The sequence below is a fragment of the Carettochelys insculpta genome, chromosome 18, assembly GCF_033958435.1.
Source record: "Carettochelys insculpta isolate YL-2023 chromosome 18, ASM3395843v1, whole genome shotgun sequence".
NCBI classification, from domain to species: Eukaryota; Metazoa; Chordata; order Testudines; family Carettochelyidae; genus Carettochelys; species Carettochelys insculpta.
Window position 1 is genome coordinate 23,216,162 of NC_134154.1, and position 26,185 is coordinate 23,242,346.

The following is a 26,185-nucleotide window of genomic DNA, read 5'->3' on the forward strand; positions in this document are numbered from 1 at the left end:
TTTTGTGTGTGCGCGCTCCATGAGTTTGTTGACAAAACCAGGGTTTTGCTGGCAAACCTTGCTAGTGTAACTGTAGCCAGAGTGTTTACATGGCTTTTTTGTCCACAGGTTGGTGTTATTTCTCATCGCAGAGAGGCAGAAGGATGTTGGCAGAATTGCCGCCTTTTCAACAAAATGTATTTTGTGCGTGGATGTTCCACCAGTTTTGTTGACAACAGGGTTTTGTAGGCAAAGCTTGCTAGTGTAGGCGTAGTCAATGTGCTTTGGGGGCAGGCACAACCACACTTACTCCCACAGTCTCTAGCTCTTGGTTTCTGCAAAGTTTGTAATTGGGGTGCATCTCGTACTAGGGGATTGGTGTTCACTTTTTTGAAAAACAAACCACAGTGATAGACTCTTGTTGTAAGGAAGCTGTAAAAGATATGAGATGGGATGGGGTAAAAATGGTTCCAGGCTGCCATTATATTTGGTTTAATTATTCTTTAAAAGAAATAATTTATTTGTCATACTACAGCTGTCTGATCTTAAAATGGAAAAGTCCTGGTCTTGAGTGCATACAGTAGACCCCTGATTTACGCATAAGTTGCATTACTGAGCAACCGTGCATAAGTCAAATTTTGCATAAGTCAGGACCATGTGGAGGAGGGGCCCTGCTGCTTTCAGGTACCCCAGTCTTGGCTGCCCCTGGCTCCCTTCTCCCATGAACAGCGGGAAGCCCAGAGCCAGGAACAGCAGTGCTGGTCCGTTTCATGGCTCCAGCAAGTGGCGGGGAGCCAGGAACTAGGTGACAGCAGCGCTGGTCACTTTCATGGCTCCCACAAGCTGAGAGGAGCCAGGGTGCCACCTGGTTCCTGACTCCCTTCCACTCACTGGAGCCAGGAAACTGACCAGCAAAGCAGCACTGGTCATTTTCCAGGCTCCAGCAAAGGGCATGCAGCTGGGAGCCAGGCACAGCACCTCTGGTCGCTTTCCAGGCTGCCGGCCACTTGCGGGAGTCAGGAAACTGACCACTGCTGCTGGGTTGGTGGGCATTTGGGAGGCAGGTGCAGCAATGCCAATCAGTTTCCCAGCCCCCCCGGCCAGCCCCCCACCACCACTTGTGTGAGCTGGGAAACTGACCAGCACTGCAGTGCCTGGCTCGGGACTCCCTGCCACACAGGGGAGCCAAGAAACTGAGCAGTGCAGCTATGCTAGTTAGTTTCCTAGCTCCTGCAAGTGGAGAGGAGAAGGGAGCCAGGCTGCTGCCTGGTTCCTGGCTCCCTGCCACTCACGATTTCAACTCATGTTATTGCAAGAAAAGTATAAGTCGAAATTGTGTAAGTCGGGGGGCCTACTGTGCTTAATCACAGGTAAGAGTTGTTTTGATGGACTTGGTTCTGTGTTACTGATAGCACAACACTTATTCTTGCAGGGGACAGCAGCTGTCTCTAAAAGCAAATCATTTTAAGCAGAGTATTTAGATAGATTATTACAGGAATCTTCATTGTAGCTGGCATTCCAGAGAAGGCTGAATTACTGCATTATTTGGAAGGACCACCTCCAGCTATCATTATGTTGGGGTCCATTGTCATTGGTAGCATGTGGAAACTTACACTGTGTTTGTGCTGTACCTTTCCTAGGCCGTGTCTACACTAGCCCCAGACTTCGAAATGGCCACACAAATGGCCATTTCGAAGTTTACTAATGGAGCGCTGAGATACATATTTAGCGCTTCATTAGCATGCGGGCGGCCGCAGCACTTCGAAATTGATGCGCGGCACTTCGAAATTGACGCACCTCACCGCCGCGCGGCTCGTCCCGACGGGGCTCCTTTTCGAAAGGACCCCGCCTACTTCAAAGTCCCCATATTCCCATGATTCGAAGTGCCGCGGCCGCCTTCATGCGAATGAAGCGCCGAATATGTATTTCAGCGCTTCATTAGTAAACTTCGAAATGGCCATTTGCGTGGCCATTTTGAAGTTTGGGGCTAGTGTAGACATAGCCCTAGTGTCAGATCTGAGCCTATCAATAAATCCAGGTTTACTTACATTTTAGGATCAACAAGAGGTGTGAGTAGGTTCGGCCCAAAATCAAGGCACATTTTAGAGGCATGTGATAAAACTATTGAGTGTTTAGGCTTGGACAAGTCTCTCAGCTTGCAAGTATCCCTTTCTTTGTTATGAAAACAGGAGTAGTGGTCACTTCCCTGAGAAGAATTATTTGATACACTTTGGTTATAAAAACTTAGCCTTTTTTGTGGTCATGTTACTGGAAAACAAGGGCAGATTTTATCAGAAAAGCAACCGTAGGGAAAGGAGCATTGTTTCCCTGCACAGCCAACCCATTGTTGCTATTACCCTTTTAATTAACATCAGTGAGCTTTGCAATAAGCCTGTTAAAAATAAGCTATGTGGGGCCTGTAACTGACCAAAACTGACTCTTTCAGATGAGGTGAAGCTGAAAGGAGTGGATGCAAGTAATGCCCTGGTCCTGCCAGCTAAAAAGACGAAGACGAAAAAAGTAGCTTGTGAGACACGACAAGAGAAGAAGCCCTTAAGCAAAAAACAGAGGAAAATCTTGCAGAAAGTTTTAGAGCAGAAGGAGAAGAAAAAACAGGTATGTTGCATCTTGGTCGGAAGGCTCTGCCCAGCTGTGACTGAGGTCATGATAAAGAGAACAGTGTTTAACCAGAGCTGCTGTTGTGGCATACTAGAGGATGCAAGCAAGGATTTTCTCCTTCAAATCATATTTATGGCATTGCCTGTCTCCAGCTTGGGTGAGCGGAGAAGAAGTGTCTAAACACCTTCTTGTGACCCAGCGTTGTGTCAAGAACTGTGTAGACTGCTGCATGCGTTTCAGAAGGATAGAGAGGTGTAAGAATAATTTTTGGAAAGAGGATGCTGAGTTGCATCCTGCACCCTCCCTTACCTGATCCCCTGTGTGCAGAGCCAGCAACTGAATGGGACCTGAGGCTGGCAGCAGACACCCCCAGGAAACCAATGTCTGAGCCCCTAGGCAGCAGGCCAGTGGCTGGGAACTGGGGTAGCAGGGACATGGGGCTGTGATGCCCAAAACCTGGAGGTGCTGCAGCACCCCTGCAAACTCCTACTATGTTGATGGTGAAGTCTGCTGCCACTTTAAATTGGAATAGTTTTCACTATTTAAATGCTGCCTATTATAGTAAAAGTATACAGCTGTGTGTGGACTGTTCTTACACGGTGTGACTGTGGACAATGTTTGAATGGAGTCCTACCACTTTTCTACTAGTCTAACATCTGAGTGCAGTGAGGAGGCAGGACATTAGGTCTAGAAGCCTATGACTTCTGAGATCTAGTACTTTCTGAGCAAGTCACTTAACCACTTACAGCATCAATAGTATAAAAATGGTTCTTAGCGGGGTATTGTTATCAGGATTGGCCCATATTTGCCAAGTATTTTGAAGATGAAAATGTTTCTTGTAAACTAAAAGCATTGGGGATAGATTACTTCATGTGGTTTTGTCTCATATTTTGGTACTATGGGGTAGTGGAGCTTTTCATTCTTGTAAAAAATCAAGTGTAAAGAAATAATCTGGATGATGATCCTTGACTAGCCTTACTCATGGAGTCACTGCTAACACCTCCATAGCATCTCTAACTTATTGTGCAAATATAATACATTCTGTCCCCGCAGTCAGCTGAATTCAAATTGATTTGGTAGCTGAAGAAGAACTTGAAGTGAATCTCTTTGCGAGTACAACAGTTCTAAATGTGATTTTTTTTTTCTCTAGCGTGCTGACTTGCTAAGTAAGTTAAATGAAGTCCAAGCTTCGGAGGCTGAAATGAAACTTTTGTACACCACTTCCAAGCTGGGTATCGGAGAACGCATGTATCGGACCAAACGGTAAACTTCCATCACTGCTGTTTTGACTCCGGCATGTTATGGCTTTCGTAGTCTCTGTGTTGCATATAGCAAAAAAGGCACCTTTAAATGACTTCTTCACTCATGTTACTATAAATATCGCTTGCTAGATTTTTGAAGTTATTTAAAGTCAGAATAGTTTGGTAGTTGTGGTGACATAGAAGGAAAATGAGACTTATTACAGCCTAATGTTCTTTGAGATTATTTCCTTTTTGGGGAGTGGGGAGCATCCGATCAGAGGATCTGAAGTGTGAAAACACCAACTATATTGGGGAAGATGTCCATGATGTGTATAAATGTTCTGGTTTAGGACAGTGCAGGAAGCAGGTACCACATGCCCAGAGAAGATTAGTAGCATCAGTGGTGCAAATAAAAAAAGGCACAAACTAGATCTGGAACTGGAGGCTGAGATGAAGTCTGAATCCGCTGATAATTCTGATGAGGATGAAGAGGAAGAACATAAAGAAGCAATTGCAAAGACAGCTGCTAACAGCTTTAACTGTGGGAAGGTGGAAGAAAGCAGTAAGAAGCCACTGAATAGTGAACAGACTTTACCTAGCACACCACCTCATCAAAAAGCTGCTCATAAACCACCTTCCAAACCTGCAGTTTTCATCCCAGTGGACAGATCTCCTGAGATACAGGTCAGTCTTTGTTAATCTATCCATCCCAATAAACATTATTCAAGAAGGAAAAATCGGAGCAGCACTCGCCATCATTCATGGCAAGTACTTGAGTATGACTTGGGGGATTCGCCTGCATCAGTCCCTAACAATAACAACGCTGCCAACAGTGCAGAGTGCATTCCCAGAATTGCTTTAAGTGTTGCCACTGGTAGACAGACACACGGCTTTGGGGTTTGAACTTATCAAGCAAAAGAAACAACTTTGTTTTGTTTCAGAACACGTATTTGCCCCTAATTCCAAATATGCAAGGAATTAATTATCTGAGATCTTAAACCTTGTAATGAAAAAATCTTACTTGTTAAACTGAATTTCACTCTCCATTATGCTAAATATAGTTCTGGATGAATTTAATTCTGCAGGAATTTGAAAGGGTCCACTTATCATTGAGCAGGTACATAATAGTGAATTATGGAGCAAGTTTCCATTTGAAATGCTGGATGTTTGAAATGTTGAACTCAAGTGAATCTTAGGTAACAATGTGGAATTACTAAATCAGAGCATTGGTTTAGTTTCATGCTTGAGTAGCCAGATACCTTTTTAGAAGTCAGGATGGAATATTTTGCTGACCCTAGGATGGCCAGGCAGTGGTTTACCCTACATTTTAAAACTTTTCAAGCCACAAGGAAGGCAGAGTTTTACCAAGATGCCCCAGATATAAGGAGCCTATAGCTGCTTCTGTTCTTACAAGTATTGGACTGTATGCGTAAATGCCATTTGTGACTTTGGGAGTGGAAAATACAGGATGGGTGGGCTACTTTAGACTTTTCCCACAGCTTTTTTTAAATGGTACTAGGCCCATTAAAAGTCAAGCAGAAAGAGGGGTTAAGAGACACTTACTGAAAGTAAAGTTTCTTTTCTGTTTTCAATAGGAAGTGAGATTAAAGCTTCCCATCCTCGCTGAAGAACAAGTTATCATGGAAACCATTAACGAGAATCCTGTTGTCATCATATGTGGAGAAACGGGGAGTGGTAAGACCACTCAAGTACCTCAATTTCTGTATGAAGCTGGCTATGCCAGGTAGGGGTCTGTTATTTTATACCGAAAATTTGTGAGTTTTTTTCTCTTTAATTCTATCCCTTTCTGTCTTTAGAATGTTGTCTCTGCTTTAGACTCCTATATTAGTGCTGTCACCACTATGAGCAATAATAGTGCCTACATTAGACGGAGGGGAAGTGAATCTGAAGGAGAAGAAAAAATCTATGGAAAACAACCACATGGGCAATTTTGAAGTTTGCAGAAAGATCCTCCAGATAAATTATTTTTGAGCATTTTGCTGTTGTCTTTTAAACATAACTGTTTTATTTTTCACAGTAGAGCTCTAGTGCTTGTCAGTGACTGTGAAGGTAGGTTGGCTGAGGGGAAAGCTGGTGGGGGCCTCTCTCAAAGACTCTCTTCAAGTGTTCCTTGCAAAATCAAAATGAACCCCATTAAACCTTTGTGGAAAAAAAATCTGCAGTTTGTCAGGTGTGATGGCCCCTTTTACAGGGTTAGGCAGCACATCCAAGATGCTGCTGCCCTGCTACAGCTCAGTTCCAGTAAACAGGCTGCTTCTGCAGTATTCCCTCTCCAGCACAGGCGTCTTCCCCAATGGAGCCAGTTTGGTAGCGATTACCTGGTCCTTCCAACCCCAAAGGGGAATGTGTAGACAAGCCAAAACCTATCCAGAAGAAATGCTCTTGTCCTCTTTCCTAGGTTTGTCTGTAAAAAGCTCTTCTCTGTCCTAGTTCCGATGGGATCATTGGAATCACAGAGCCTCGGCGTGTAGCTGCAGTGTCTATGTCTCATCGGGTCGCTAAGGAAATGAATTTGTCACACAGGTAAGGGCTAAAAGATCAGGACTAACCAGGAAAGTCAAAACTAACAAAATGCTGTTGCCTATTAGTATAAATCTTCTGCTGAGTGTGACAGGTTGGAAGTATGAAATCTGGGGGTCGGATTAGCTGCAGCTTGTTCTTCTAGCCTTTCCAGAAAGGAACAGTCAGAAGTTTTCAATGAGCTCCACTCTGCAGCTCCCTAGAAAAAACGATGATGATCTTGGTGTTAACATGCCCTCCTAGCAGATAGCTGAGGAGATGTGGAAGGAGATTTTGCTATGTTGGCGTGGGTGAAAAGCAGGTGTGCCATAACATTGGGCAAGTTGAAAATGGAGCTTTTCTGTGTCCTGCTTCCTTAGAGGGAAATGTTCCTGTATAGGACAGTAGCATTCTGCATGTGCTGGATTCTGGGGCGCTGAGATTCAGGCAAGCTCTTATCTTCCACCTTCCACTGTGGTACTGACTCCTAGCTGAACTAGGCTGAAGACACTGACAAAGCGGGTCTTTGCCCACGAAAGCTTATGCTCCAAAATATCTGTTAGTCTATCAGGTGCAACAGGACTTCTTGTTGTTTTTGAAGATACAGACTAACACAGCTGCCTCTCTGATAGATTCTAACCTGAACTCTGACTTGCCTTCCTTTCCCAGTTCTTTTACATTTTATCTATAATGAATTTTTTTAAAGCGTGTGGCTTTGTTTGAATAATACTGATTTATTTTTCTCTGCAGGGTCGTTTCATATCAAATACGGTATGAAGGAAATGTAACAGATGAAACCAAAATTAAGTTCATGACGGATGGTGTGCTGCTGAAAGAAATTCAGAAGGTAAACTACCTTCTGCAGCGAAAAAATGGAAGGGATTTAATGCCTCTAGAGAGAAATTCCACACATTCCTGCTAGGACTTGCCATGAGGACAAGCATTCCTACCTGAAACAAAAACCCCTTTCAGCAGCTAAGTTGTATTTTTGATGACTAGGTATTTATAGCTACTTTTTATGCTTGTAGAAGGTACAGTTCTTGTTCCAGCTGCTGTACTGATCTGTAAGGAAATAGGTGTTGGGAGTTCTTCATCGTGTTGTTTAGATTAAGGGGCTGTCTACACTACAGTGGGAGATTGATCTAAATTATGCAACTTCAGTTATGTGAATAGCATAGGTGAAGTTGCCATAGCTTGATCTACTTACCCCAGCGTCTGCGCAGTGGTATGTTTATGGGAGAGCATCTCTGGTCGCATCTCCTTGCATTTCTCATTGAGGTGTAGGGTTAGGGTTGGTATTGACAAGAGAACGAAGGGCAATAATTTCTCAAGTCTATACTAGATGTGATAAATTGACCCCCACTGGATCAATTGCTGCCCATCTGTCCAGCCCGAAGTTAGACAGGCCCTCAGGCTGTTCCAGGGATTAAAACACTAGCTCACATCTTGGGAAACCTGGGTTCAAGCCCTTGTTCTACCACTGGCTTCCTGTGTAACCTTGGGCAAATTACTTAGACTGTGATCTATGGCTAGACTAGCAGTATGCCTCCATTTCCCATGTTTGAAATGAGGATAATAGCACGTTCCTATCTCACAGAGGTATTAGGACAGATGATCCCAAATTTGGATCACTGACCTTCTCTCCCACCCTCATGAAGCACAACCAATTTCAAGACTTTCCATTGTAGTGCACTAAACATTGTGATGTGCTCAGATATGAAAGTGAACGGGACAGATATTCTAGATTTTAAATATCTAAATCTAGATATTCTAAATTCTAAGTGAAGACTAAGATGAGTGACCCAACCATCACATAGAGACAGACCCAACTGGGACTTGTGATGAGGTTCCTTGGCTTCCCTCTTTTTTCCCCCAGGACTTCTTGCTTTTGAAGTACAAAGTGGTCATTATTGATGAAGCTCATGAAAGAAGCGTGTACACAGATATCCTGATCGGTCTCCTGTCTCGCATCGTGCCCCTTCGTGGAAAGGTCAGAAAAGCAGAGGTGGTTGTCTTTTTACTAGGAGCAGATATGTGTCAAAAATGGGGGACAGTAGTGGTGAAATGCATGGAAAGGCTTCTGTGTGAGAGAAGAGTGGGGAAAAATAAGGATTCCTTTACTCAGAGATGAGATGGAATAAAAAGGAAGCTAGATTAATAAATAGCAAAGCAAAGGTAGATAGGGGGCCCCTTTTGTCTTATCACAGGAACTTGGGGATGGTCAGTGAAACTGACAGGTAGTACACCTAAACACTGATGAAAAAGAAAACAAGTTGTTTACAAGTTACCCATTTAACTTGCATAAGTCACTATCACAAACATCAAGTCCAAGAGCTGAGTGGGATTGAAAATTAGACATTTATTTAGAAAGTGCGGACATTCACCATTACATTAGGATGTAAGCCCTCATCCTTCACGATATAAGTGAGTGATTCTCATGTTGCCTGTAGCAGTCATGCAGGAGGAGGAGGATGGGTGCCTTGTCTAAGGCTGGCCTCTTGGTAAGTGCATAGCAGAGTTAGGATTTTTGACTGTTTAAGGACCACAATATTTGTCTCTCTCTCTTGTGTCATTTGGTCACTGTGTTCCTTCAGGCTAAGAGGGCTTTGAGGCTGAGGCTTACATGTGTTATAGCTACATATGTATGTATGTCTAGTGCTACAAAAATGATTACAGGTGCCCGCTTACGTTTCTACAGAAAGGGCAGCCTATGAAGCTAATCATTATGTCTGCAACCCTTCGTGTTGAAGACTTCACTGATAACAAGAAACTGTTTCCTGTTGTTCCTCCTGCTGTACAGGTAAGAAACAGTTCAGCCAGATGGTGTCTGCTGACATGGCTGTAATGAATGAAACTTCAGTTTCCTTTATAAATCTAGATGCTTGTAGAGGAGTTTTTCTTTTGTTGTCCTCTCAGCCAGCATTGCAGTCATTACAGCAATAGCTGTGCTGGGAATTACCCTGCTTGTACTTTGCTTTGAACTATGCATTTTAAGGCTTTTCTTAGAATTCCAGCTTCCACAGAAAAAAGAGGTCTCAGACACTGACGGTAACAGTTTAGAAAATGATCTGACTGGAATTCTGCTATTCACAGAGTAGAATCCCTCACATTTTAACACTAAATTTTTTAAAAGCCTTTTAGTTTCTAAGTATCTCTCTGGGGACTTGTCATCGGTTGGTGTGGTAGGGCCTGGAGAGGTGCCTGCTATTTTTGGCAACATACAAAATTATGGCTCTGCTGAAGCAGTTTACAAAGTCCTCAGAGCAGTGGTGATGCTGCCAATGTACAGATGGTGAAAGGCATCCTTAGGGCAGGTTAACAGCCTTTATTCTTACTTTGAAGTCACTTTAATGTTGATTTACTGCTGTTGTGTTTAGTAGAAGTGCATGTTGTGAGCGATGAGTCTGTTGCACTAAATATTACAGCTAATTTTCTGTGGGTAGCAAGCTAGATATGAGGAATTTTAAACCTTGGTTTGTTTAGAAAGATATACTGGAAAGAGAGGTGTCCAGTCAAAGTGGCAATTCTGGTTGACTGAATGTGAAGTATAATAGGAAATTTCTTTTATACGTGTTGAACCTCTCTCATCCAGCATCCACAGCACCTGATCAATGCTGGACGAAAGAATTTGTCTGATGACGGGTGGTCAATATTGTCTAGCATATTACCAACAATTTCACTGTTTACTGGGCCCTAGAAGACATTTAGGGGTAAATTAGAGCTGAATAACAGCACAGAACACGAAGAGCCAAGACTGGTGGGTGTAAACAAACTTTATGGAACCATGGGAAACTTGGCCACACCCATGATAAATGGTCCTCTGGCTAACTAAAGTCATGCCTGATTATGAAGTTTGCCGAATGAGAGAGTCCCAGATTAGAGAGGTACAACCTGTAGTATGAAAAATGCTGTTGCACCCTAGTGGAAAAGCCAGACAGATTGATTGGAGTGAGCTTCCAATCTCCTGGGTCTCTAACTATATATTAGATACTGGGAAATTTACTGCTTGTTTGTCTTTAAAGTGCTACTTTACTGCTTTTTTGTTTTGATAGTATACAGACTAGCATGGCTTTCCTCTCTGTTATTAGATACTGGGGTTTCAGATAGAATGCTTACCAAGGGAACTGCTGGTCTGAGTTACTTCCTATGTTTTTTGGTTTTTTTTAAGCTGATTCACTGCACTCATATTTTGAGGGTCAAAACAGTAAAAATTAGCATAAAGACAGAAAAGAAAAGACATGGTTTACAAGAAACTGGGCTATTTAAAACAAATGCATAAGCTGGTTCTTTAGAGTGTAGTAAAAAGTCTGGTTAGCAGTGTGGAAGAATACCTTACTAAGGCTTTAATGAGCTTTCTGATTCTTTCTGAACTACAGTATGTAAAAACGACTTCTGCTGTAATATAAAAATAGGGATTGTTTCCGGCTGTGTTCCTTTCTAGGTAGATGCAAGGCAATTCCCTGTGACTGTTCATTTTAATAAGAGAACACCAATAGAAGACTATAATGGGGAATGTTTCAGAAAGGTCTGTAAAATCCACCGAATGTTACCTGCAGGTAAGAGGGTTGCAGAGAACTCTTCAGCATCTAACATTTTTTACACTTGAAATGTTTGCCAAAAGGGTCTAACTGCTTTCAGGATCTAAAAGTATTTTAATAACAAACCCCAGCCCCTCAAAAAGGGGAAAAAAACCCAAACAAACCCAAAACAACCATAAGAATCAGCACAACATTCTATCTGGTACTTTATACCTTGCAAGGGATGTTTTGGGGGAATAAGCATCTATTTAAATATGCTGTGGTGTTCTTCGTGATTTCTCACGTGTTAGTAAAGAATTGTGAAGTGGATCACACAGCCTCTTTTGTAGTGCTGGACATATTTGACAGTGTCCTCTCTGAGGAGTGAGCACTAGTTCTGTGATTTCCCTTTTGAAGTGACTTGTCTTTGGATTTAAGGTGACTTGTTCTCTTGCAGGAGGGATTTTGGTGTTCTTAACAGGCCAAGCAGAAGTACACTCGCTCTGCAGAAGACTCAGAAGAGCCTTTCCATTCCGTAGACATGAAACTGAAGGTAACGCCACAGGGAGTCAAGGGCTGCTGGCTTTGAATTTTTACATTGTACTGAGACATATGTTAACTTTTAATGTTTTAAGCCTGTGGTGTCCAACCAGTGCTGCTATAGTGAGCTAGCCATGTTATTCTGGAAATATGTTTATTGTTGAAGGCAACTAGCCACACTCAACTGGCCAAATGTGGCTAGCGGTTAGCCTATTGGACACCACGGTTTTAATCAGTGAATGTTCCAGAAAGAAACTTGAGACAAGATCTTCCGAGAGACATGCTGAGGACAGAGGTTCAACTAAATAACCTTTCAGAAAACAGATCTTTCTGTGTTGTGTGGTTCCCCCCCGGCCACCCCACCCCCTTGTCTCTAGCTACCTTGGGTTCCACTACATTTCACCACTGTTTCAGCCTTGAATTGAGTATAGGAGCGGGTGAGAGAAGCCACAGGAGGATTTTTGGGTCTTGCAAGGAATGGTGTGCTTTCCTAAAATGGAAAATCACTTTCACATCCTCCCCCCAGTGCAAGCTAATCCTCTGCTTCAGGTTCCTCCCCAGAATACAGTGCTTCACGGCAATCTGCCAGAGTTCATCCACTGACCTGCAGTTATTCCTTAACGTAACAAAAATGCCTCTGAGGACCCCTGTCCCACTTGGTCACTTGCTGCTTTTTGTTTTGATGTCTGGAATTTTGAGCTCCTTAAGGACAGGCGATGTTATGCTGTGTTCTGCAGAGTCCACTTCCAGCACTCTGATAATCCCACATGCTTCTTCTTAGGAGATGGAGAGAAGGAAGAATCGGTTGAAGAAACAAAGAAATTTAAGAAATCCAAACAGAAGAAAACTATGGTAATAACTTTTAAACTGGAATGGAACTGGCGCTCAGATCAGTGGATAATCGTCGCAAAAGAGCGGGAGTCTAGCTTTCAAACAGATTTTTTAATTCTGTGCGTGGTTTATAAGAAACTTGAAGCAGTCTGTCTGTCCCTTAACAGTTCCATCCCACTTGGACTTAGATTTGTAGCTGCTACATTAAGTGGTAGGGAGAGGGTTTATATGCATCCATGGGCACTAAGAGGGGAGGACCTGGATTCCCTTTATGCAGTTTGCACCTCCCTGGTGTGGCACAGTTGATACCTGACCAGTCCCAAATGAGAAACTGCAGGAGCAGGGGAGGCTCCTTATATAGGCCCCACAAGATGTTAGCGGCCTCCACGGGCTGCTCACCCACCTGCTGCTGAGCCAGCAGCCCCAGTCTGTGCTGCTGCAGGAGCTCCCGTCCATGCTCTCCCACACGGGGCTGCTGGGGGAATGCTCACTCTGGCTCTGGCCCCGCGGAGCCAGCTAACTCTCTCTGGTCCAGCAATATCCCTGGTCCTGCTGGACAAAGGATGTTGATGGGCCATAGAGTGCCAGTTTTAGCAGGTGCAACCTCTACTAATAAATTAGCACTTTAAGTGAAGGAACTCTGGAGTTGGTGGCTCGGGAAAACTGGTGTTTGGCCGCTGACTGGGTAAGTGATGGAAACTTTGTTGCCCACAGATAATTAAATTATGAAAAGATGGCTCTCTGATTTTAGACCCCGATAAGTAAAATTGTCTGATGTACAGAAGGACTGTGGGGATGGGACAAATCTGATGTACGAAACATCATGTCTACGCAGAATCTTGTTGAAGACATTAAACCGGTTTGTCTTTCCTGATCCCCTTGGTTACGGATCCAGATTCTTGCTGAGTAGTACAAATGAAATCCTTTAGGGCCCAACTCTCATGCATCTTGAGGTCAATGAAAGTTCAGGATGGGGACCCTAGAGCTGCCTTTATTACTTGGTTTCAATAGCCTTTTGCACATCTGCAACTGTTAAATCCAGAAGGCTTAATGGTTCTCCTTTTCTCACTCCTAGCCGCTACCTAAAATTGATCTGAACAGTTACTCCGTTTTGCCAGTGGATGAAGGTGATGAGGACCGAGAAGCTGAAATGGATGATGATGACGAAGCTGTGGGCTCTGACCTTGACCTGGATTTGGGGGATGATGGTTTGGAAGAAGGTTTGACACTATTGAAATGAAAAATCACATGTGTAAAACAAACTTCGCTTACCAACACGTGAAATTATTATTGGCCACCTGTCCTCTTTCCTTCGTTTCTAAGTGGGTGTCTTAGCATTTGGGTGTGTGCAGTGTAAAGCGTTATTGTACGAAGGCTGAGGTTTGCGGGGTTTCGGATGGGAATTTTAAAAAGTCTTTTACAAAGGTCTGACTTTTTTCATGTCGAAAAGTTGAATTTGCCAGGACACTGTTGGGAACGAAACACCTCGTGTTTGCTTGCCATATTTTTAAGAATCCCATTTTTGTTTCTTGACAGGTGAGAAGCCTGATTCTTCCCTTCCGCTCTTTGTGCTCCCACTCTACTCTTTGCTAGCACCAGAAAAGCAAGCCAAGGTAAAGGTTTATTTGCACAGGACTAAATGACCATCATGAATCCCTGAATTTAGAAAATATGCAGCAGCACTTGGTCTGTGTGCTTAAAATTAGCATCTTGAATAGCCTGCAATGGGCAGATCTGAATGGATGAATCTCCAATGGGAGATTCAGGTAGTGGAGAAAGCAGGCCTCTGCTGACGTGTGTTGCTTCTTTTGTGCTCAGTTCACACCCCAGGAGATGTGTAGTGAAGCCACGCTCTTTGTGATTGCTTCTGTCTTTCTAGCTTATTTGAGTAGACCCTGCAAATGTTTTTTTACAGGCTGTGCATTTCATCTGCCCACTTGTGTTTGCCGCAGGTGTTCCGACCACCACCTCTTGGAACAAGACTGTGTGTTGTAGCAACCAACGTGGCTGAGACATCTCTGACTATTCCCAACATTAAATATGTGGTTGACTGTGGGAAAGTCAAGAAACGCTTCTATGACAAAGTTACCGGGGTTTCATCATTCAGAGTCACTTGGACGTCTCAGGCGTCTGCAAACCAGCGAGCGGGACGAGCTGGCCGCACGGAGCCAGGGCACTGTTACAGGTTAGCCAATTCCCTCTCAGTAGGCTTCTCATAAAGGCAACATCCGTGTCTGAAAATTATCCTCTGTTTGGTCAGCCAAGCGAAAGGAAAATACCAGGAGAGACCCTCGGTAATGTTAGCCACGCGAGGAAAGGATTGCAAGTTACTGGCTTGTCTACGTTGGGAACTAACTTTTTGAAGTAGCCGGCAGAGAGTCTACACACATTTTCTGTTACTTCAAAGTTAACTTTGAAATAGGGAGCCCAATTTTGAAGTCCTTACTCCATTCCTGGGAATGGAGTAGTCCCCTACTTCGAAGTTAAACTTCAAAGTAGGGTGTGTGTAGATGGTCAACTTCGAAGGTGCTCACTTCAAACTTATTTTTGTAGTGTAGACAGAGCCACTGTGTACTAGATGCTTAACTTCTGGAAGTCTTCCTGAAAATCCCTTGCCTATTCAGCCTTGAAAAGAAAAGTCTGGCTAGGACTCTACAGCCACCTGTAGTTCTGAGAAGTCATGATTTCCTAACTTGTAACATTCCTAGCTGCCGCTGGCTCAAGGAACGAGATGTCTTTCAGTGGGAGGAACTACCCAGAATGACTGGTGTGGCACTGCAGAATATAACCCACTAAAACCTTGTCTATAGTACCTTGGGCTGTTGACCTAAGTATGTCAGCTTCAGCTACGTGAATATTGACAGTTGGCTCTTTCCCATCCACTGCAGTACTTCACCAAAACGATACTTTAGAGAGCAAAGTGATAGACAAGGGGCAATAAATGGACCCCTATTGGATTGATTATTGTCAGTCTGTTCGGTCACGAGTGAAGACACGCTCGAAGATAGTGTATTAGTTGGCTTAGCTTTTATCACAGCATAGACAGCAGCTCTATTATGTGACTGAAACACATGTAGTGCGATCATTTCCACCAGCCACCTCCTGCGTGATATGTTAACTATACAATCTCATGTAGTGGAGGAAAATACAGTACAATGAGGGACGGACACAATGAGCTGGTGCTTGTGCTGGCTTAATTTGTACCAATGTGATCTTTAGAAATACCTGTCAACACTGTCTATGTCAGGCTCCCATTTTGTATTGCTAGCTTAATAATTTATGCATCAAGATGAATTGATTTCTCTTTGTGTGGTTTGTTAGATAGAAATGTGGTTAAGATGATTTAAAAGCAGAACACTAAAAGTTTAAAAAATCGTTTAAAAAAAAAAGTCCAAAGCAGAAAGCAAAAACCAAAACAAACAAACAAAAAAAAAACCTTGCTTTTGTTTCCATCTCTGCAAAGTGTATCTTGTGGGTTCATATAGGTATCTAACCAGCACTGCTTCCATTAGGCTCTATTCATCTGCAGTTTTCAGTGATTTTGAGAAATTTTCTCCACCGGAAATTACGAGGCGACCTGTGGAAGATTTGATTCTACAGATGAAAGCATTAAACATTGAAAAGGTAAACCAAAAGTCCAGCTTTATATTGTAGCACTCTGTAAGATGTCTGCTGGGAGCCAGAAATCGGTATAAATTGCCTTGCCAGTGTCTGTCTGGTTTGATGATACATTGTACCGTGTATCATAAATGAGCAAGGGAAGGCAGGTATAACGGGTTGGTTTGCATTCAGCACTGGTCTTGCAATGCATTGCATCAGACCACCTCCGTAGGCTTTACAGTCTCATCTCTTCTGCAAACACTGCGCTTTCTCACAGGCAAGCTCATTAAAACAGGCCGCAAAGCACAGGCCTGGCGTTTTACAAATGTAGAGAGGAGAATAAATCTGTTGTTCCTTTTTAAAAATGGGGGCTATGTTCGTACAAAAAACAAAAAAAACTACGTTTATATAAAGGTATCTGGTACTATTCAACATGCACGGCACTACATTTAGCCGTTTGGAATGGAGATCCATCAACTACATGGGAAAAAACTCGCCCAGATCCAGACAGACATCACTTCCTCTCTGTTACATTTACATAGTTTGTGTATATTAGCTTCACTAATGTTCTCCTCTCACCTCTCCCATGAGGGGCAATAGCTCCATTTTACAGAGGGGTACTCCTGAGTCACACAGACTACTTTTTCAGAGGTACTGAGTACCTCCACACTCTCATTGCCTTAAATGGGGAGTTCTGGGTAATCAGCACTTCTGAAGAGGCCTTCAGCAGGTTTATTGAAGGCTGTACTTTGATCCACTAACAATCGAGAATAAAACCCCATATTCTGAACTCCTAATCATGTGCCCTAGCCATCCCCTTCTTTGTGTCTGTTTCTCTCTGTGTTGTGGGGTTCTAAATATATGGCCTCTCTCCCTCTCTGGCTTTTGGAACCCAAACCTGGTCTCTGAACTACATCTAAACTCAACTGTTCAGCTGTTGCAGTGTCAGTTATACGTTCATTTCTTCATGTGTTCTTAGGTAATCAACTTCCCATTTCCTACCCCACCTCCAACAGAGGCACTTGCAGCTGCTGAAGAGCTACTCATAGCACTCGGAGCCCTGCAGGAACCACCCAAGACAGGAAGGTAGCGTATTTGAGGTCTCCCACAAATTTCTTCACAGTGATGACTCAGTGAGGATCATAGCAGTGGCTGGAGGCAGCAATAAGTGTTATTTTCCAACCCCCTACATCATCTTTTTCATGATTGGCAAAGCTTTGCCTCCCCATCTCTTCTATCAGTGCTGTACAAGTTGAACCTCTCTAATCTCGTCCAGCAAACTCTGTAATCAGGTGTGACTTTAGTTAGCCAGATGACCACTTATCATGGCTGTAGCAGAGTTTCCCAGGGATCCATAAAGTTTCTTTGCAGCCACCAGTCCTGGCTTTCAGTCTTCTGTGCTGTTCAAATATAGCTGTAATTTACTCTTAAACGTTTTCTAAGAGCCCAGTAAGCAGTGAAAGTGTTGGGAATGTGCTAGATATTGACCTCCCATCGTCCAGCAAATTCTCTCATCCAGCACTGACCAGGTACCGCAGGTGCCAGACGAGAGGTTCAACCTGTAGCACGTTTGTCAGCTAAGCTGCTTCCCGGAATCTTTTGCACTTTCTAGTCTGTCATAAACTGATGTTTACAACATCCAAATTTAGACTTTAATGTCTTGGGTTTTGCTCCTCTGTCATTGGATTTCCCCTGCCCTTGAATCCAGACAGCTCTTGACACACTTTATATACCCTAGCAGTGAGGATCACTTCATGTGCTACTGAAATCCTGGTTGGTCGTGTTCAGTGTTCTTCCTATGCCTTGTAGTGTTTGCATCAATTAAAAAGTGAAACAAAGGGACTCGATCGCTGAGTGGATTGATAACTGGGAGATGAAGCTTCAGAATACTTCGGCACAGTTGGTTTTAATTCACCCCTTTTGTGTTTTGACGCAAGTCTCTGGATGGTCACTCTGGAATCTGCCCTTTTTTGATATTCATTTAAATCACTGAAAATTACAGTTCATGGTACCTCACAGTTTTATTCTGAAAGAAGTACTTGCACATGGACTGGAAATGAAATAATAAAAGGGCTGAATTAAAACTAATGGAGTTTCCTTCGATGTGAACATTTAAATCAGCCCTAGGGATAAGAAACTGTCATCTAGCAATTCTCCTTCTGTGAACTGAAATGGTGTTTTACCCTGACTCCTGGAGGAGAAGCTGTCCCCACAGCTGGTCGGCTTGCTCACACGCTGAGAGCTCCTGGCTTGACAGTGGGAGGTGGTTCCTCCAGGGCAGAGCAGAGGCAGTGCTGGGAAGAGAGGAATTTGGGCTGAATTTTGTGTCTTTCATCACTTCTAAAGTCACATGTGATTAAAGCAAGAAAAGTACAAGTGTGCAATGAAGAGATGGCTAGTCACAATCTACAGAAAAAGCTTGTGTTAACGGGGGAAAATGCTGTTTTCACATGACTGGGTTTCCCCTTCTTCCAGGCTGAAAGAGCTGCAGATAGCAAAGCTGAGCTGTCCAATTAGTCCCGTGGGCATGACCATGGCATCTTTTCCCGTGGCCCCACGCTATGCTAAGATGCTTGCTCTAAGTAAACAGCACGGCTGCCTCCCCTATGCCATTACCATCGTGTCTGCAATGACCGTGCGAGAGCTCTTTGAAGAGTTTGAGAGGTGAGTGGCTTGCACTGGAGCAAAGATAGGTTCCTTTAGCACTAATCCCATTTCAAGAGTGCCTTGCTATTGTTCGCTGCAGTTCCAGCCAAAACTGGCAAGACAGGCTGTGCAAGGAGGTGGTCTGTTGCAGGGGTCAGCAGCCCCTGGCAAGGAGACCAAGAGTGGCACATGAGCTAATTTTCATCCGCATGTGAGGTGAGAGCTTAGCCCTGCCCCTCCTCCCCCCTGCAGCTGGGAGCTTGCCCAAAGCCACGTTGCCTGTGGATTAACAAAAGACCAGCTAATGCTACCAATCCAACCACCACCTGAATGGTAAAGCTCAGCTTCTTCATTTATGTATTAATAGAGCTGTTGTAAGTAGGACTAATAGTGACTTTAAAAAGTATCATTGGCACCCGGACCCTTCACGAAGGTCAAAAGGTCAAATTTCAGCACTCTGCCTGTGAAAAGTTTCTGACCCCTCATCTATGGAGTACAGAAATGTTTCTCTTAACCCTTCTGCATTGCATCTGTAATGGCAACCCTGTGGAACTAGTGCCTATAGAAGTAAAAGTGTCACTGTATCAGCGAGTGTCCTCTGTGCTGTGCTTGGCGGTATTAATTAAAATTCCAACCTCTTGGAGACCTTTTCTCCCCATTTCTAACATGTGTCTTTTGATTGCACTGCTGAAGAGTTAGGGACAATAAACTAAAACGCAAACCCTGTCAAGCTGACCTCAGTGGTCATGGCACTGGTAGCCAAAAGTTGGAATGCTTTAGGGTAGATTAGAGGAGGGGCAAGATGTGACCAGTGTGGTGTGTGTCAGTCTGATCCCCGTCAGTAAATTTAGCTTTTTGAAAACCCGCTCAGGGTCGTGTTTTGTTCTTCAGTTTCACCAGCCGGACTGGGAAATGGGTCCATAGCTGGTGAATCTGTATCTCTAATCCCATGACTTTCTCAGTACCCTGTTCAGATGTATAGGATAGGACAGGATGTAGTACTAGCTTCTCCAGCTGCAGCATCCCTGGTCCTGTACTGTAGCCTCTTAATATCTCCAGGCTTGGAGCTCATGCTTCATTCTCCCATGTGGTAGAACAACCACTAAAGTGTAGGGTCGGGAATTTCTTTTCCTAGTTGTATCTGTTTTGTATCCGGCTGAGATGATAAGACTAGCAGATCCCTGGGTTTTCTGTTTAGTGTCCCATTTTATACAGGTTTTTTGCTGTCAGTTTGAGATTAATCTGGTGTTTAATGCTACCAGAAGGGAAAATACAGAGATGTTTTGACCTGGTTTATGGTGTTTGCTAGAAAGCTTGAAAGTGCATTGACTGTGTTTTTGGTTTAGACCAGCTGTAAGCGAAGAAGAGACGGAGAAGCTCAGAGGGAAGAAAGCTAGAGTTCTACAGATGCAAAGGATCTGGGCTGGACAAGGGCCTTTTCAAAAGCTAGGAGACCTCATGGTGATGTTAGGTATCTACTACCAGGGGTTTGAACGTGCAGCTTATTGTGGGGAGGTGGCTAATGTCAGTCCAAGCTGTATAAGGAGAGCTACTTCCTGTTTGTAGAAGTTGGGTCCAGTAGTCTATCACTTGCTCTCTGGACGATAAATATGTTCACCAGTGCATCGTCCAGGCTAGTTCCAGCCAATAAGTGAACGTTACTAGACAAAAACTGGGGGATTTACAACCCCATTGAGGGAAATGTTCGTCAACCAAATCAATTTCAACTCTGGGAAGCTAACTGACCTTTTGCAGGGGAGGTGAAACTCTTTGTCCTTTCCCTGCTGAATAAATATTCTCTTCCAGGAGCTGTGGGGGCCTGTGAGTATGCAGGGTGTACTCCTAAGTTCTGTGAAGTGAACGGGCTGCGATACAAAGCCATGGTGGAAATCAGGCGCCTACGGGGGCAGCTGACGTCAGCAGGTAAAAGTTGAGCCGCAGATATTACTCAGCTGCTGGCTTGGGCCTCCTCTGCTCAGCAAGCTGCAGCCTTTTATGCTGCTAGCAGCGTAGCCCATCCTCTGTGGCTGACAACTGGTATTTGTTTTGTAAACCAATTTAAGCAGAGATTGCCTCCAAGGCAAATACCCGTGGCTTTAGATAGCAAGCCAGTTTGAAATACTAGAAATGGAAGGGACCTCAAGAGGTCATCAAGTCCAGTCCCCTGCACTCACAGCAGGACCAGGCACCATCTAGATCATCCCTGACAAGTATTTGGAGACATTTAAGAGCAAGTTAAACAATTATAGAGATGCCACAACCTCCTTAGGTAATATATTCTGGTGCTTGACCGCCCTGACAGGAAGTTTTTCTTAATGTCCAATCTAAATCTCCTTTGCTTCAACTCAAGCCACTTGCTATCTCCAGGTAGTGGTGAAATTAACTGGGATTCTCTAGTCACACCTGTTTCTTTCCAACTTTGTGAGAATTTTATCTCCTCTTTCCCTCAGTAAATTCAGTCTGGCCAGACGCTGGCCTCTTTGTTGATCCAAAAATGAAGCCCCCGACGGAGTCCCAGGTGACCTATTTGAGACAGATTGTGTTAGCAGGGCTAGGGGATCATATTGCCCGAAGGATCCAGGCAGAGGAACTTCTGGATGAAAAATGGAGAAATGCCTACAAGGTAAAGATGAGTGGTGTGGGTCAATTTAACCATGACCATCTTCCTGTAACACGGTGGTTTTAGAAATAGAGCTCTGTGCTTAGCAAAGTCCAGTCACCCAAACACAGGTTTGGGGCTCTGTTCCCAGCCCTGCTCCAGTGTCTCTGTAGGAAATTAACTCTTCCATGCTGCTGTTACCACCCTCATGGCATGGGGTGATTTTTCTGAGGTGTTGCCTAAAGATATTGCAAAGCTGAACAAACAGCTGTTTACAAAGTGTCTTGAGGTCCCTTGAAGGAAGGTGAGGCAGAAAACTGGGGAATCTCTATCCCTTAGAGAACATGGATGGTAAATGGGTGAAGGATTTACACTAGGTGCTCGCAGGGAAGTGGATTGCTAATAACCAGTATCTCCTTCCACACTGCTATTCATCTCAAGTTCTTGGTGCTTTTTCTTTAAGACTGCTTTGCTGGATGACCCGGTTTTTATCCACCCAAATTCTGTCCTCTTCAAACAACTCCCAGAGTATGTGGTGTATCAAGAAATTGTTGAAACTACTAAAATGTACATGAAAGGTAAGATGGCTCAGCTCCTGCTCCCTCTTCACATCCATTCAGCACTTCGCAAGGGAATCGGAGAAATCACTTGCTGGCAGCACAAGTCTCTTTGTTGCTGGCCGGGGTGGAGATCAATAGAGGGCAGTGTTTAGTTTCCATTGACTTGGAATTGATCCCCATGACGAAGGAGCTGTGCCCAGGTGGAAACAGCCTGCAGAGTCGCCAGCCTTAGGTAGCTGTGGGTTTCCCCAGAGCAACCCTGGAAATTGCTGCTGATTTCCTCCTTGTTTAACGATATTCCAGTCCTGGCTCCTTGTGTCCCTCTACCTCATAGAATCCTAGGACTGGAAGAGACCTCTCAGGTCATCATCGAGTCCAAAGCTGGACCAACCCGAAAAACTCCTTGTGGTCTTTGCTTGTCTAGGTGCAGAGTTGAATTGGCTTGGGAAGAGAACTCCCAGCTGTACATTGCATTCCTTCCTGCTGCTCGAGCAGTTGTCTCCACACCCATAATTGACTGTCATAAACAGGAAGAGAGACTCTCAAAGGAGCTATGTGACCAATGGAGGAGCTGGAGCCCTGTGGCTGGCAGCTGCTTTCCAGAGACCAGCCCATGAGAAATGGGCCTGATCAAGTCAGATGGTGCTTTGCTTCCCACCCTGCAAAATGGAGCAGGAGAGTGAAGTTTGGGCTCTGAAACTAAAACTCAGAGTCCCTCTCCGCTCTCCTTGGTCACGATGGCTCTTTGACTCTAGGTCAGTCAGAACTCTGCTAGAATCCAGGGGAAACCTGTGGCAATCCATTTGAGGAGCTCATCTCCGGGAAGTCCCAGTTTCGCTGTACATTACATCTGCGTAAACAGGGCTGAACATGTGCTTCATTTTGTGGTATGTGTTTCCATTCCAAAGGTGTTTCGGCCGTTGAACCTGAATGGATACCTGTCCTGTTACCACCATACTGTCACTTTGGGAAACCCTTGGAAAATCCTCCTCCATTTTATTGCCTTGAAACAGGCAGAATAAGATGCCACAGGCCAAGTGTCTTCTGTGAGTTTCTTGAAACGTTACATGTTGTAATGTAGCTCTGATGAATATTAGATTCACTGAAAACTGCTCAGTATTTCCCTATTGGCTGCAAGGCCATGGAAGAAAAAGTCTTTATTTGCAAAAAGACTGAACCCTGCTCATTTTCAATATTTTAAGTGTCTTGATAAGGCTTATGTTGCTCCGTTGGGTTCTCTGGAGTTAGCATAGAACTGCAAGCGTACTAACCTCTTGGCACTGATATTGCTGAGGCGTGTCACACCCAGTCCTATATTGGTGGCCTTCAGATGTCACCATTACTAGCTGTGCATTTCTAATAATAATCTTCATATATGGAGATACACATCTCATAGAGCTGGAAGGGACCTTGGTAAGTCATCCAGTCCAGTCCCCTGCCCTCTTGGCAGGACCAAACAACATTCCCCCCCATTTATTTTTTTTTTTAATCTATTTGCCCCACATCCCTAAATGGCCCCCTCAAGGACTGAACTCACAATCCTGGGTTTAGCAGGCCAATGCTCAAACCAATGCCTGCAACATCTTTGTGTTCTGCCAGCTTACACTGACAGAAAATTCACATTCAACGTTGGAGGACTTAATATGACCTGTATTTTCAGATCGAGTAGGCTGGCAGCTTCCCGCAGTGGAGGTAGATTACCCAGAGGGTATTGATCGCTACAAATACTTTGCCAAGTTTTTAATGGAAGGAAAGGTATGTGTGTGAGAACTTGCATGCTTTCCCCCTACATTTTCAGAGTATCCATTTACTTTATGGCGAGTGTCTTAACAGATGCTAATGTTTACTTTAGATCATCAAACAGCTGGGCTCTTGTAAGCACTGTTTGCTGTCCAGTCCACTCACAATGCTGAAGACATGGTCTAAGTAAGTTAAAACAGTCAAACATATGTCACGCCACCCAGTATCTTAGTGTTAGTCTCTTGAGCCTTCTTAAAAGAAAGGGACTTTCAAACTGGAAAGATGCTGTTAATGAGAGCGCAAAGGAAGATTGTCTTAGCAAACCTAAGGCCAATGGCCTTCATTAAGCGAAAGTGTAGAATTGTAAGGATCCTGTAAACACTTACATATGAGAGTTAATTACACCGGTTCCAGGGGATTATTGTCAGTAAAACTACTTGTATGCAATGCTTTCCTGTAAGATTTGCGCTTGTGGGGATGCTCAGGAGAGATTCCAGTGTTGCCCGGCTGATGGGCAGAGTGCCCACAGCTATGTTTTTGATTCTGTTGGTGATGCACATAAAAAATGTGTTCTGAACCTTGATAGAAACAATCTGCACATGGATGGAAATGACTAGAGGGAACACTGCTTGCATGCGTAACTTCTTGCAGGATCAGTCCCTGGGACTCCTTCATTTTCTTCACAGTTTAGCCAACTAAACTATTTTCAGTCATCTAAGAAAACAGAAGGTCCAAAGAGGTTTTTCACCTGTTTTTGCTGTTCATGGCCGTGACATAGCAGTACGGTGATTAACCCCCTGCACCCTCACAAGGCACCTTTCAAAATCCACGGAATTCCTCCAGTGCACTAAATGCCGCAGTAACAACTGTGTGGGTGACAGTTACGACGCTCTTGAATGAACTCACACACACAGGAGAATGATAGCAGAGAGAAACTCCCTATCACTCTGTACCTGACCTCTCACATCTCCATCCAGAGGAGACACGCATGCTTTCGAAAGATGAACCTGGAAGCTTGAATTCATAGCTTTACTAGACACCGAAAATCCTAGTCTTAATAAAAACACTGGATGTATGTCTCATTACATTAATCTGGAATATGTCCCCTTTTTGTCTGATGACAACGGGAATATTAACAACTTTCACTTTGAATGGTCCATTAGACTATATACTACTTCATGTTAAACTCCCTGTTCAATCTTCTATTTAGCAGTGACGCTCTGAGGATCTTTCCCAGACCAGAAGAACAGCTCTTTGTAGCTTGAGAGGTTGTCTCTCTGACCATCAGAAGTTGGTTCAATAAAATATACTCCCTCACCCACCTTGTCTCTTTAATATCCTGGGCTCAACATGGCTGCAGTTAGACCTTCCTTTAATCTTGAGTTTGCTGTTTTGTGTGTACATCTAACCTCTAATCAGTATTGTTATAAAACTAAAGCAAAACTCTAGATTGCAAGCACTAAAGTAGACATGCGTCCGTGATATAGTTAGACGAATGTAGCTCGCATATACATTTGGTTCCTTTTTATTTTGGAATTCACTCAGGCTTCAACCCCGGACAGAAATCCTGATGAAGGCTCTTGTTTCAGAAAGGGTGGATAATTGTGATGCTTTGCTGGCTGCATGGAAGAAAAATCCCAAGTGTAAGTGTTAAGTTTGCTGTGTGGTGATTATTAGCCATTCCAGCATCGGGCTCTTATTTGATTTTAAGCACACCTGATCTTTTGAACTTTAACTAATGGAGCACACAATACCATACCAAAGAAAATAGCAACCATTTTCAACATCTTCTCATTAGGGTAACTGTGTTGTGGTTTTGGTCTTTCAGTATATTGAGAGAGTTCCTAAAATTATCATCTGATGAAAATGAAGATTTGGAAAGATTCTTTCCTTTTAATGCTCTCCAAAATACAGTTGTCTTGATTTGTCAGCGATAAGCAGACTTTGCAGCAGCTCTATCACAAAGTGGCTGTGTTACAGGAAAAATCTTGTGCCAATTAATGTACTTTTGACAATATTAAGCATACCAAATAATCTGACTTTTATACAAGATGGTGCAAGGAGTAAAAATTCATTTTCTAAAAGGATTTCTAGTGTTAACTTGAGTGGTAACACTTGCATTCTTTTTCATACTTTTGGCTCATTTAAACGCTTCAGGTGTGTTACATGTGGGACAGTTATTTTCCCATTCTTACAGGTGGAGAAGCTGAGGCAGAGGCTGGGGGGCCTATCTAACGGTACATCTAGACTACAAGGAAAATTGACCCCACCAGAGTTGATCTTCCAGAGTTCAGTTTCACGTGCCTGCTAGAGACGCACAAAATAGAACTATCTGGGGTCGGCAGTCAACTCCTATACTCTCTGCTATCACAAGGAGTAAGGGATATCAGTGGGAGAGTTTCTTCTATCAACCTCCCTCTGTAAAGACTGCCAGGTAAGTCGATTGCAGATAAGTCGATTCTAGCTATGCAATTGCCATAGCTAGAATTTTGTATCTGCAGTGGACTTACATGCCTAGTGTAGACCAAGCCCAAGGTCCCAGGCAGAGCTTTCGGTTGTTGTTGGTTTCCACTGCTGTACCTCTCTGTGTTCTCCTGTTCAGTTTTAAGGCCCCGGGCCTTACACATATGTATAAGCACTCTTTTGGATCGGGGCATTAAGTTGAGCTTAATGATTAAAAGAGAATTTGTCTTCATCACAAAAAGTAGAGATGCCCCAAAACTCCAACTTTCCCAAGGAGAAATAAGTTCTCTCTCAAGTTTGTGGCTTTGAACACTGAGGTTTCTTTTGGAA

At 43.7% G+C, this 26,185-nt stretch overlaps 1 protein-coding gene across 2 annotated transcripts in view; it reads left to right on the top strand.

The window, feature by feature from the left end:
• DHX37 (DEAH-box helicase 37) overlaps nt 1-26,185 on the top strand; it is a 29,000-nt gene that overhangs the window by 1,331 nt on the left and 1,484 nt on the right. The window contains exons 2-26 of one of the 2 annotated variants that reach the window (XM_075012832.1): nt 2,426-2,595; nt 3,749-3,861; nt 4,190-4,523; nt 5,435-5,583; nt 6,291-6,383; nt 7,110-7,206; nt 8,236-8,364; nt 9,058-9,159; nt 10,801-10,915; nt 11,334-11,429; nt 12,198-12,268; nt 13,323-13,467; nt 13,784-13,860; nt 14,200-14,432; nt 15,760-15,871; nt 16,827-16,933; nt 18,323-18,511; nt 19,840-19,964; nt 20,300-20,416; nt 20,944-21,116; nt 21,556-21,670; nt 22,561-22,698; nt 23,313-23,407; nt 23,505-23,578; nt 24,938-25,035. In XM_075012832.1, coding sequence (XP_074868933.1) covers nt 2,426-2,595; nt 3,749-3,861; nt 4,190-4,523; nt 5,435-5,583; nt 6,291-6,383; nt 7,110-7,206; nt 8,236-8,364; nt 9,058-9,159; nt 10,801-10,915; nt 11,334-11,429; nt 12,198-12,268; nt 13,323-13,467; nt 13,784-13,860; nt 14,200-14,432; nt 15,760-15,871; nt 16,827-16,933; nt 18,323-18,511; nt 19,840-19,964; nt 20,300-20,416; nt 20,944-21,116; nt 21,556-21,670; nt 22,561-22,698; nt 23,313-23,407; nt 23,505-23,578; nt 24,938-25,035 — 3,267 coding nt within the window. The remainder of the gene's footprint in view (nt 1-2,425; nt 2,596-3,748; nt 3,862-4,189; nt 4,524-5,434; nt 5,584-6,290; nt 6,384-7,109; nt 7,207-8,235; nt 8,365-9,057; nt 9,160-10,800; nt 10,916-11,333; nt 11,430-12,197; nt 12,269-13,322; nt 13,468-13,783; nt 13,861-14,199; nt 14,433-15,759; nt 15,872-16,826; nt 16,934-18,322; nt 18,512-19,839; nt 19,965-20,299; nt 20,417-20,943; nt 21,117-21,555; nt 21,671-22,560; nt 22,699-23,312; nt 23,408-23,504; nt 23,579-24,937; nt 25,036-26,185) is intronic. The other variant, XM_075012834.1, reaches the window with a different exon arrangement.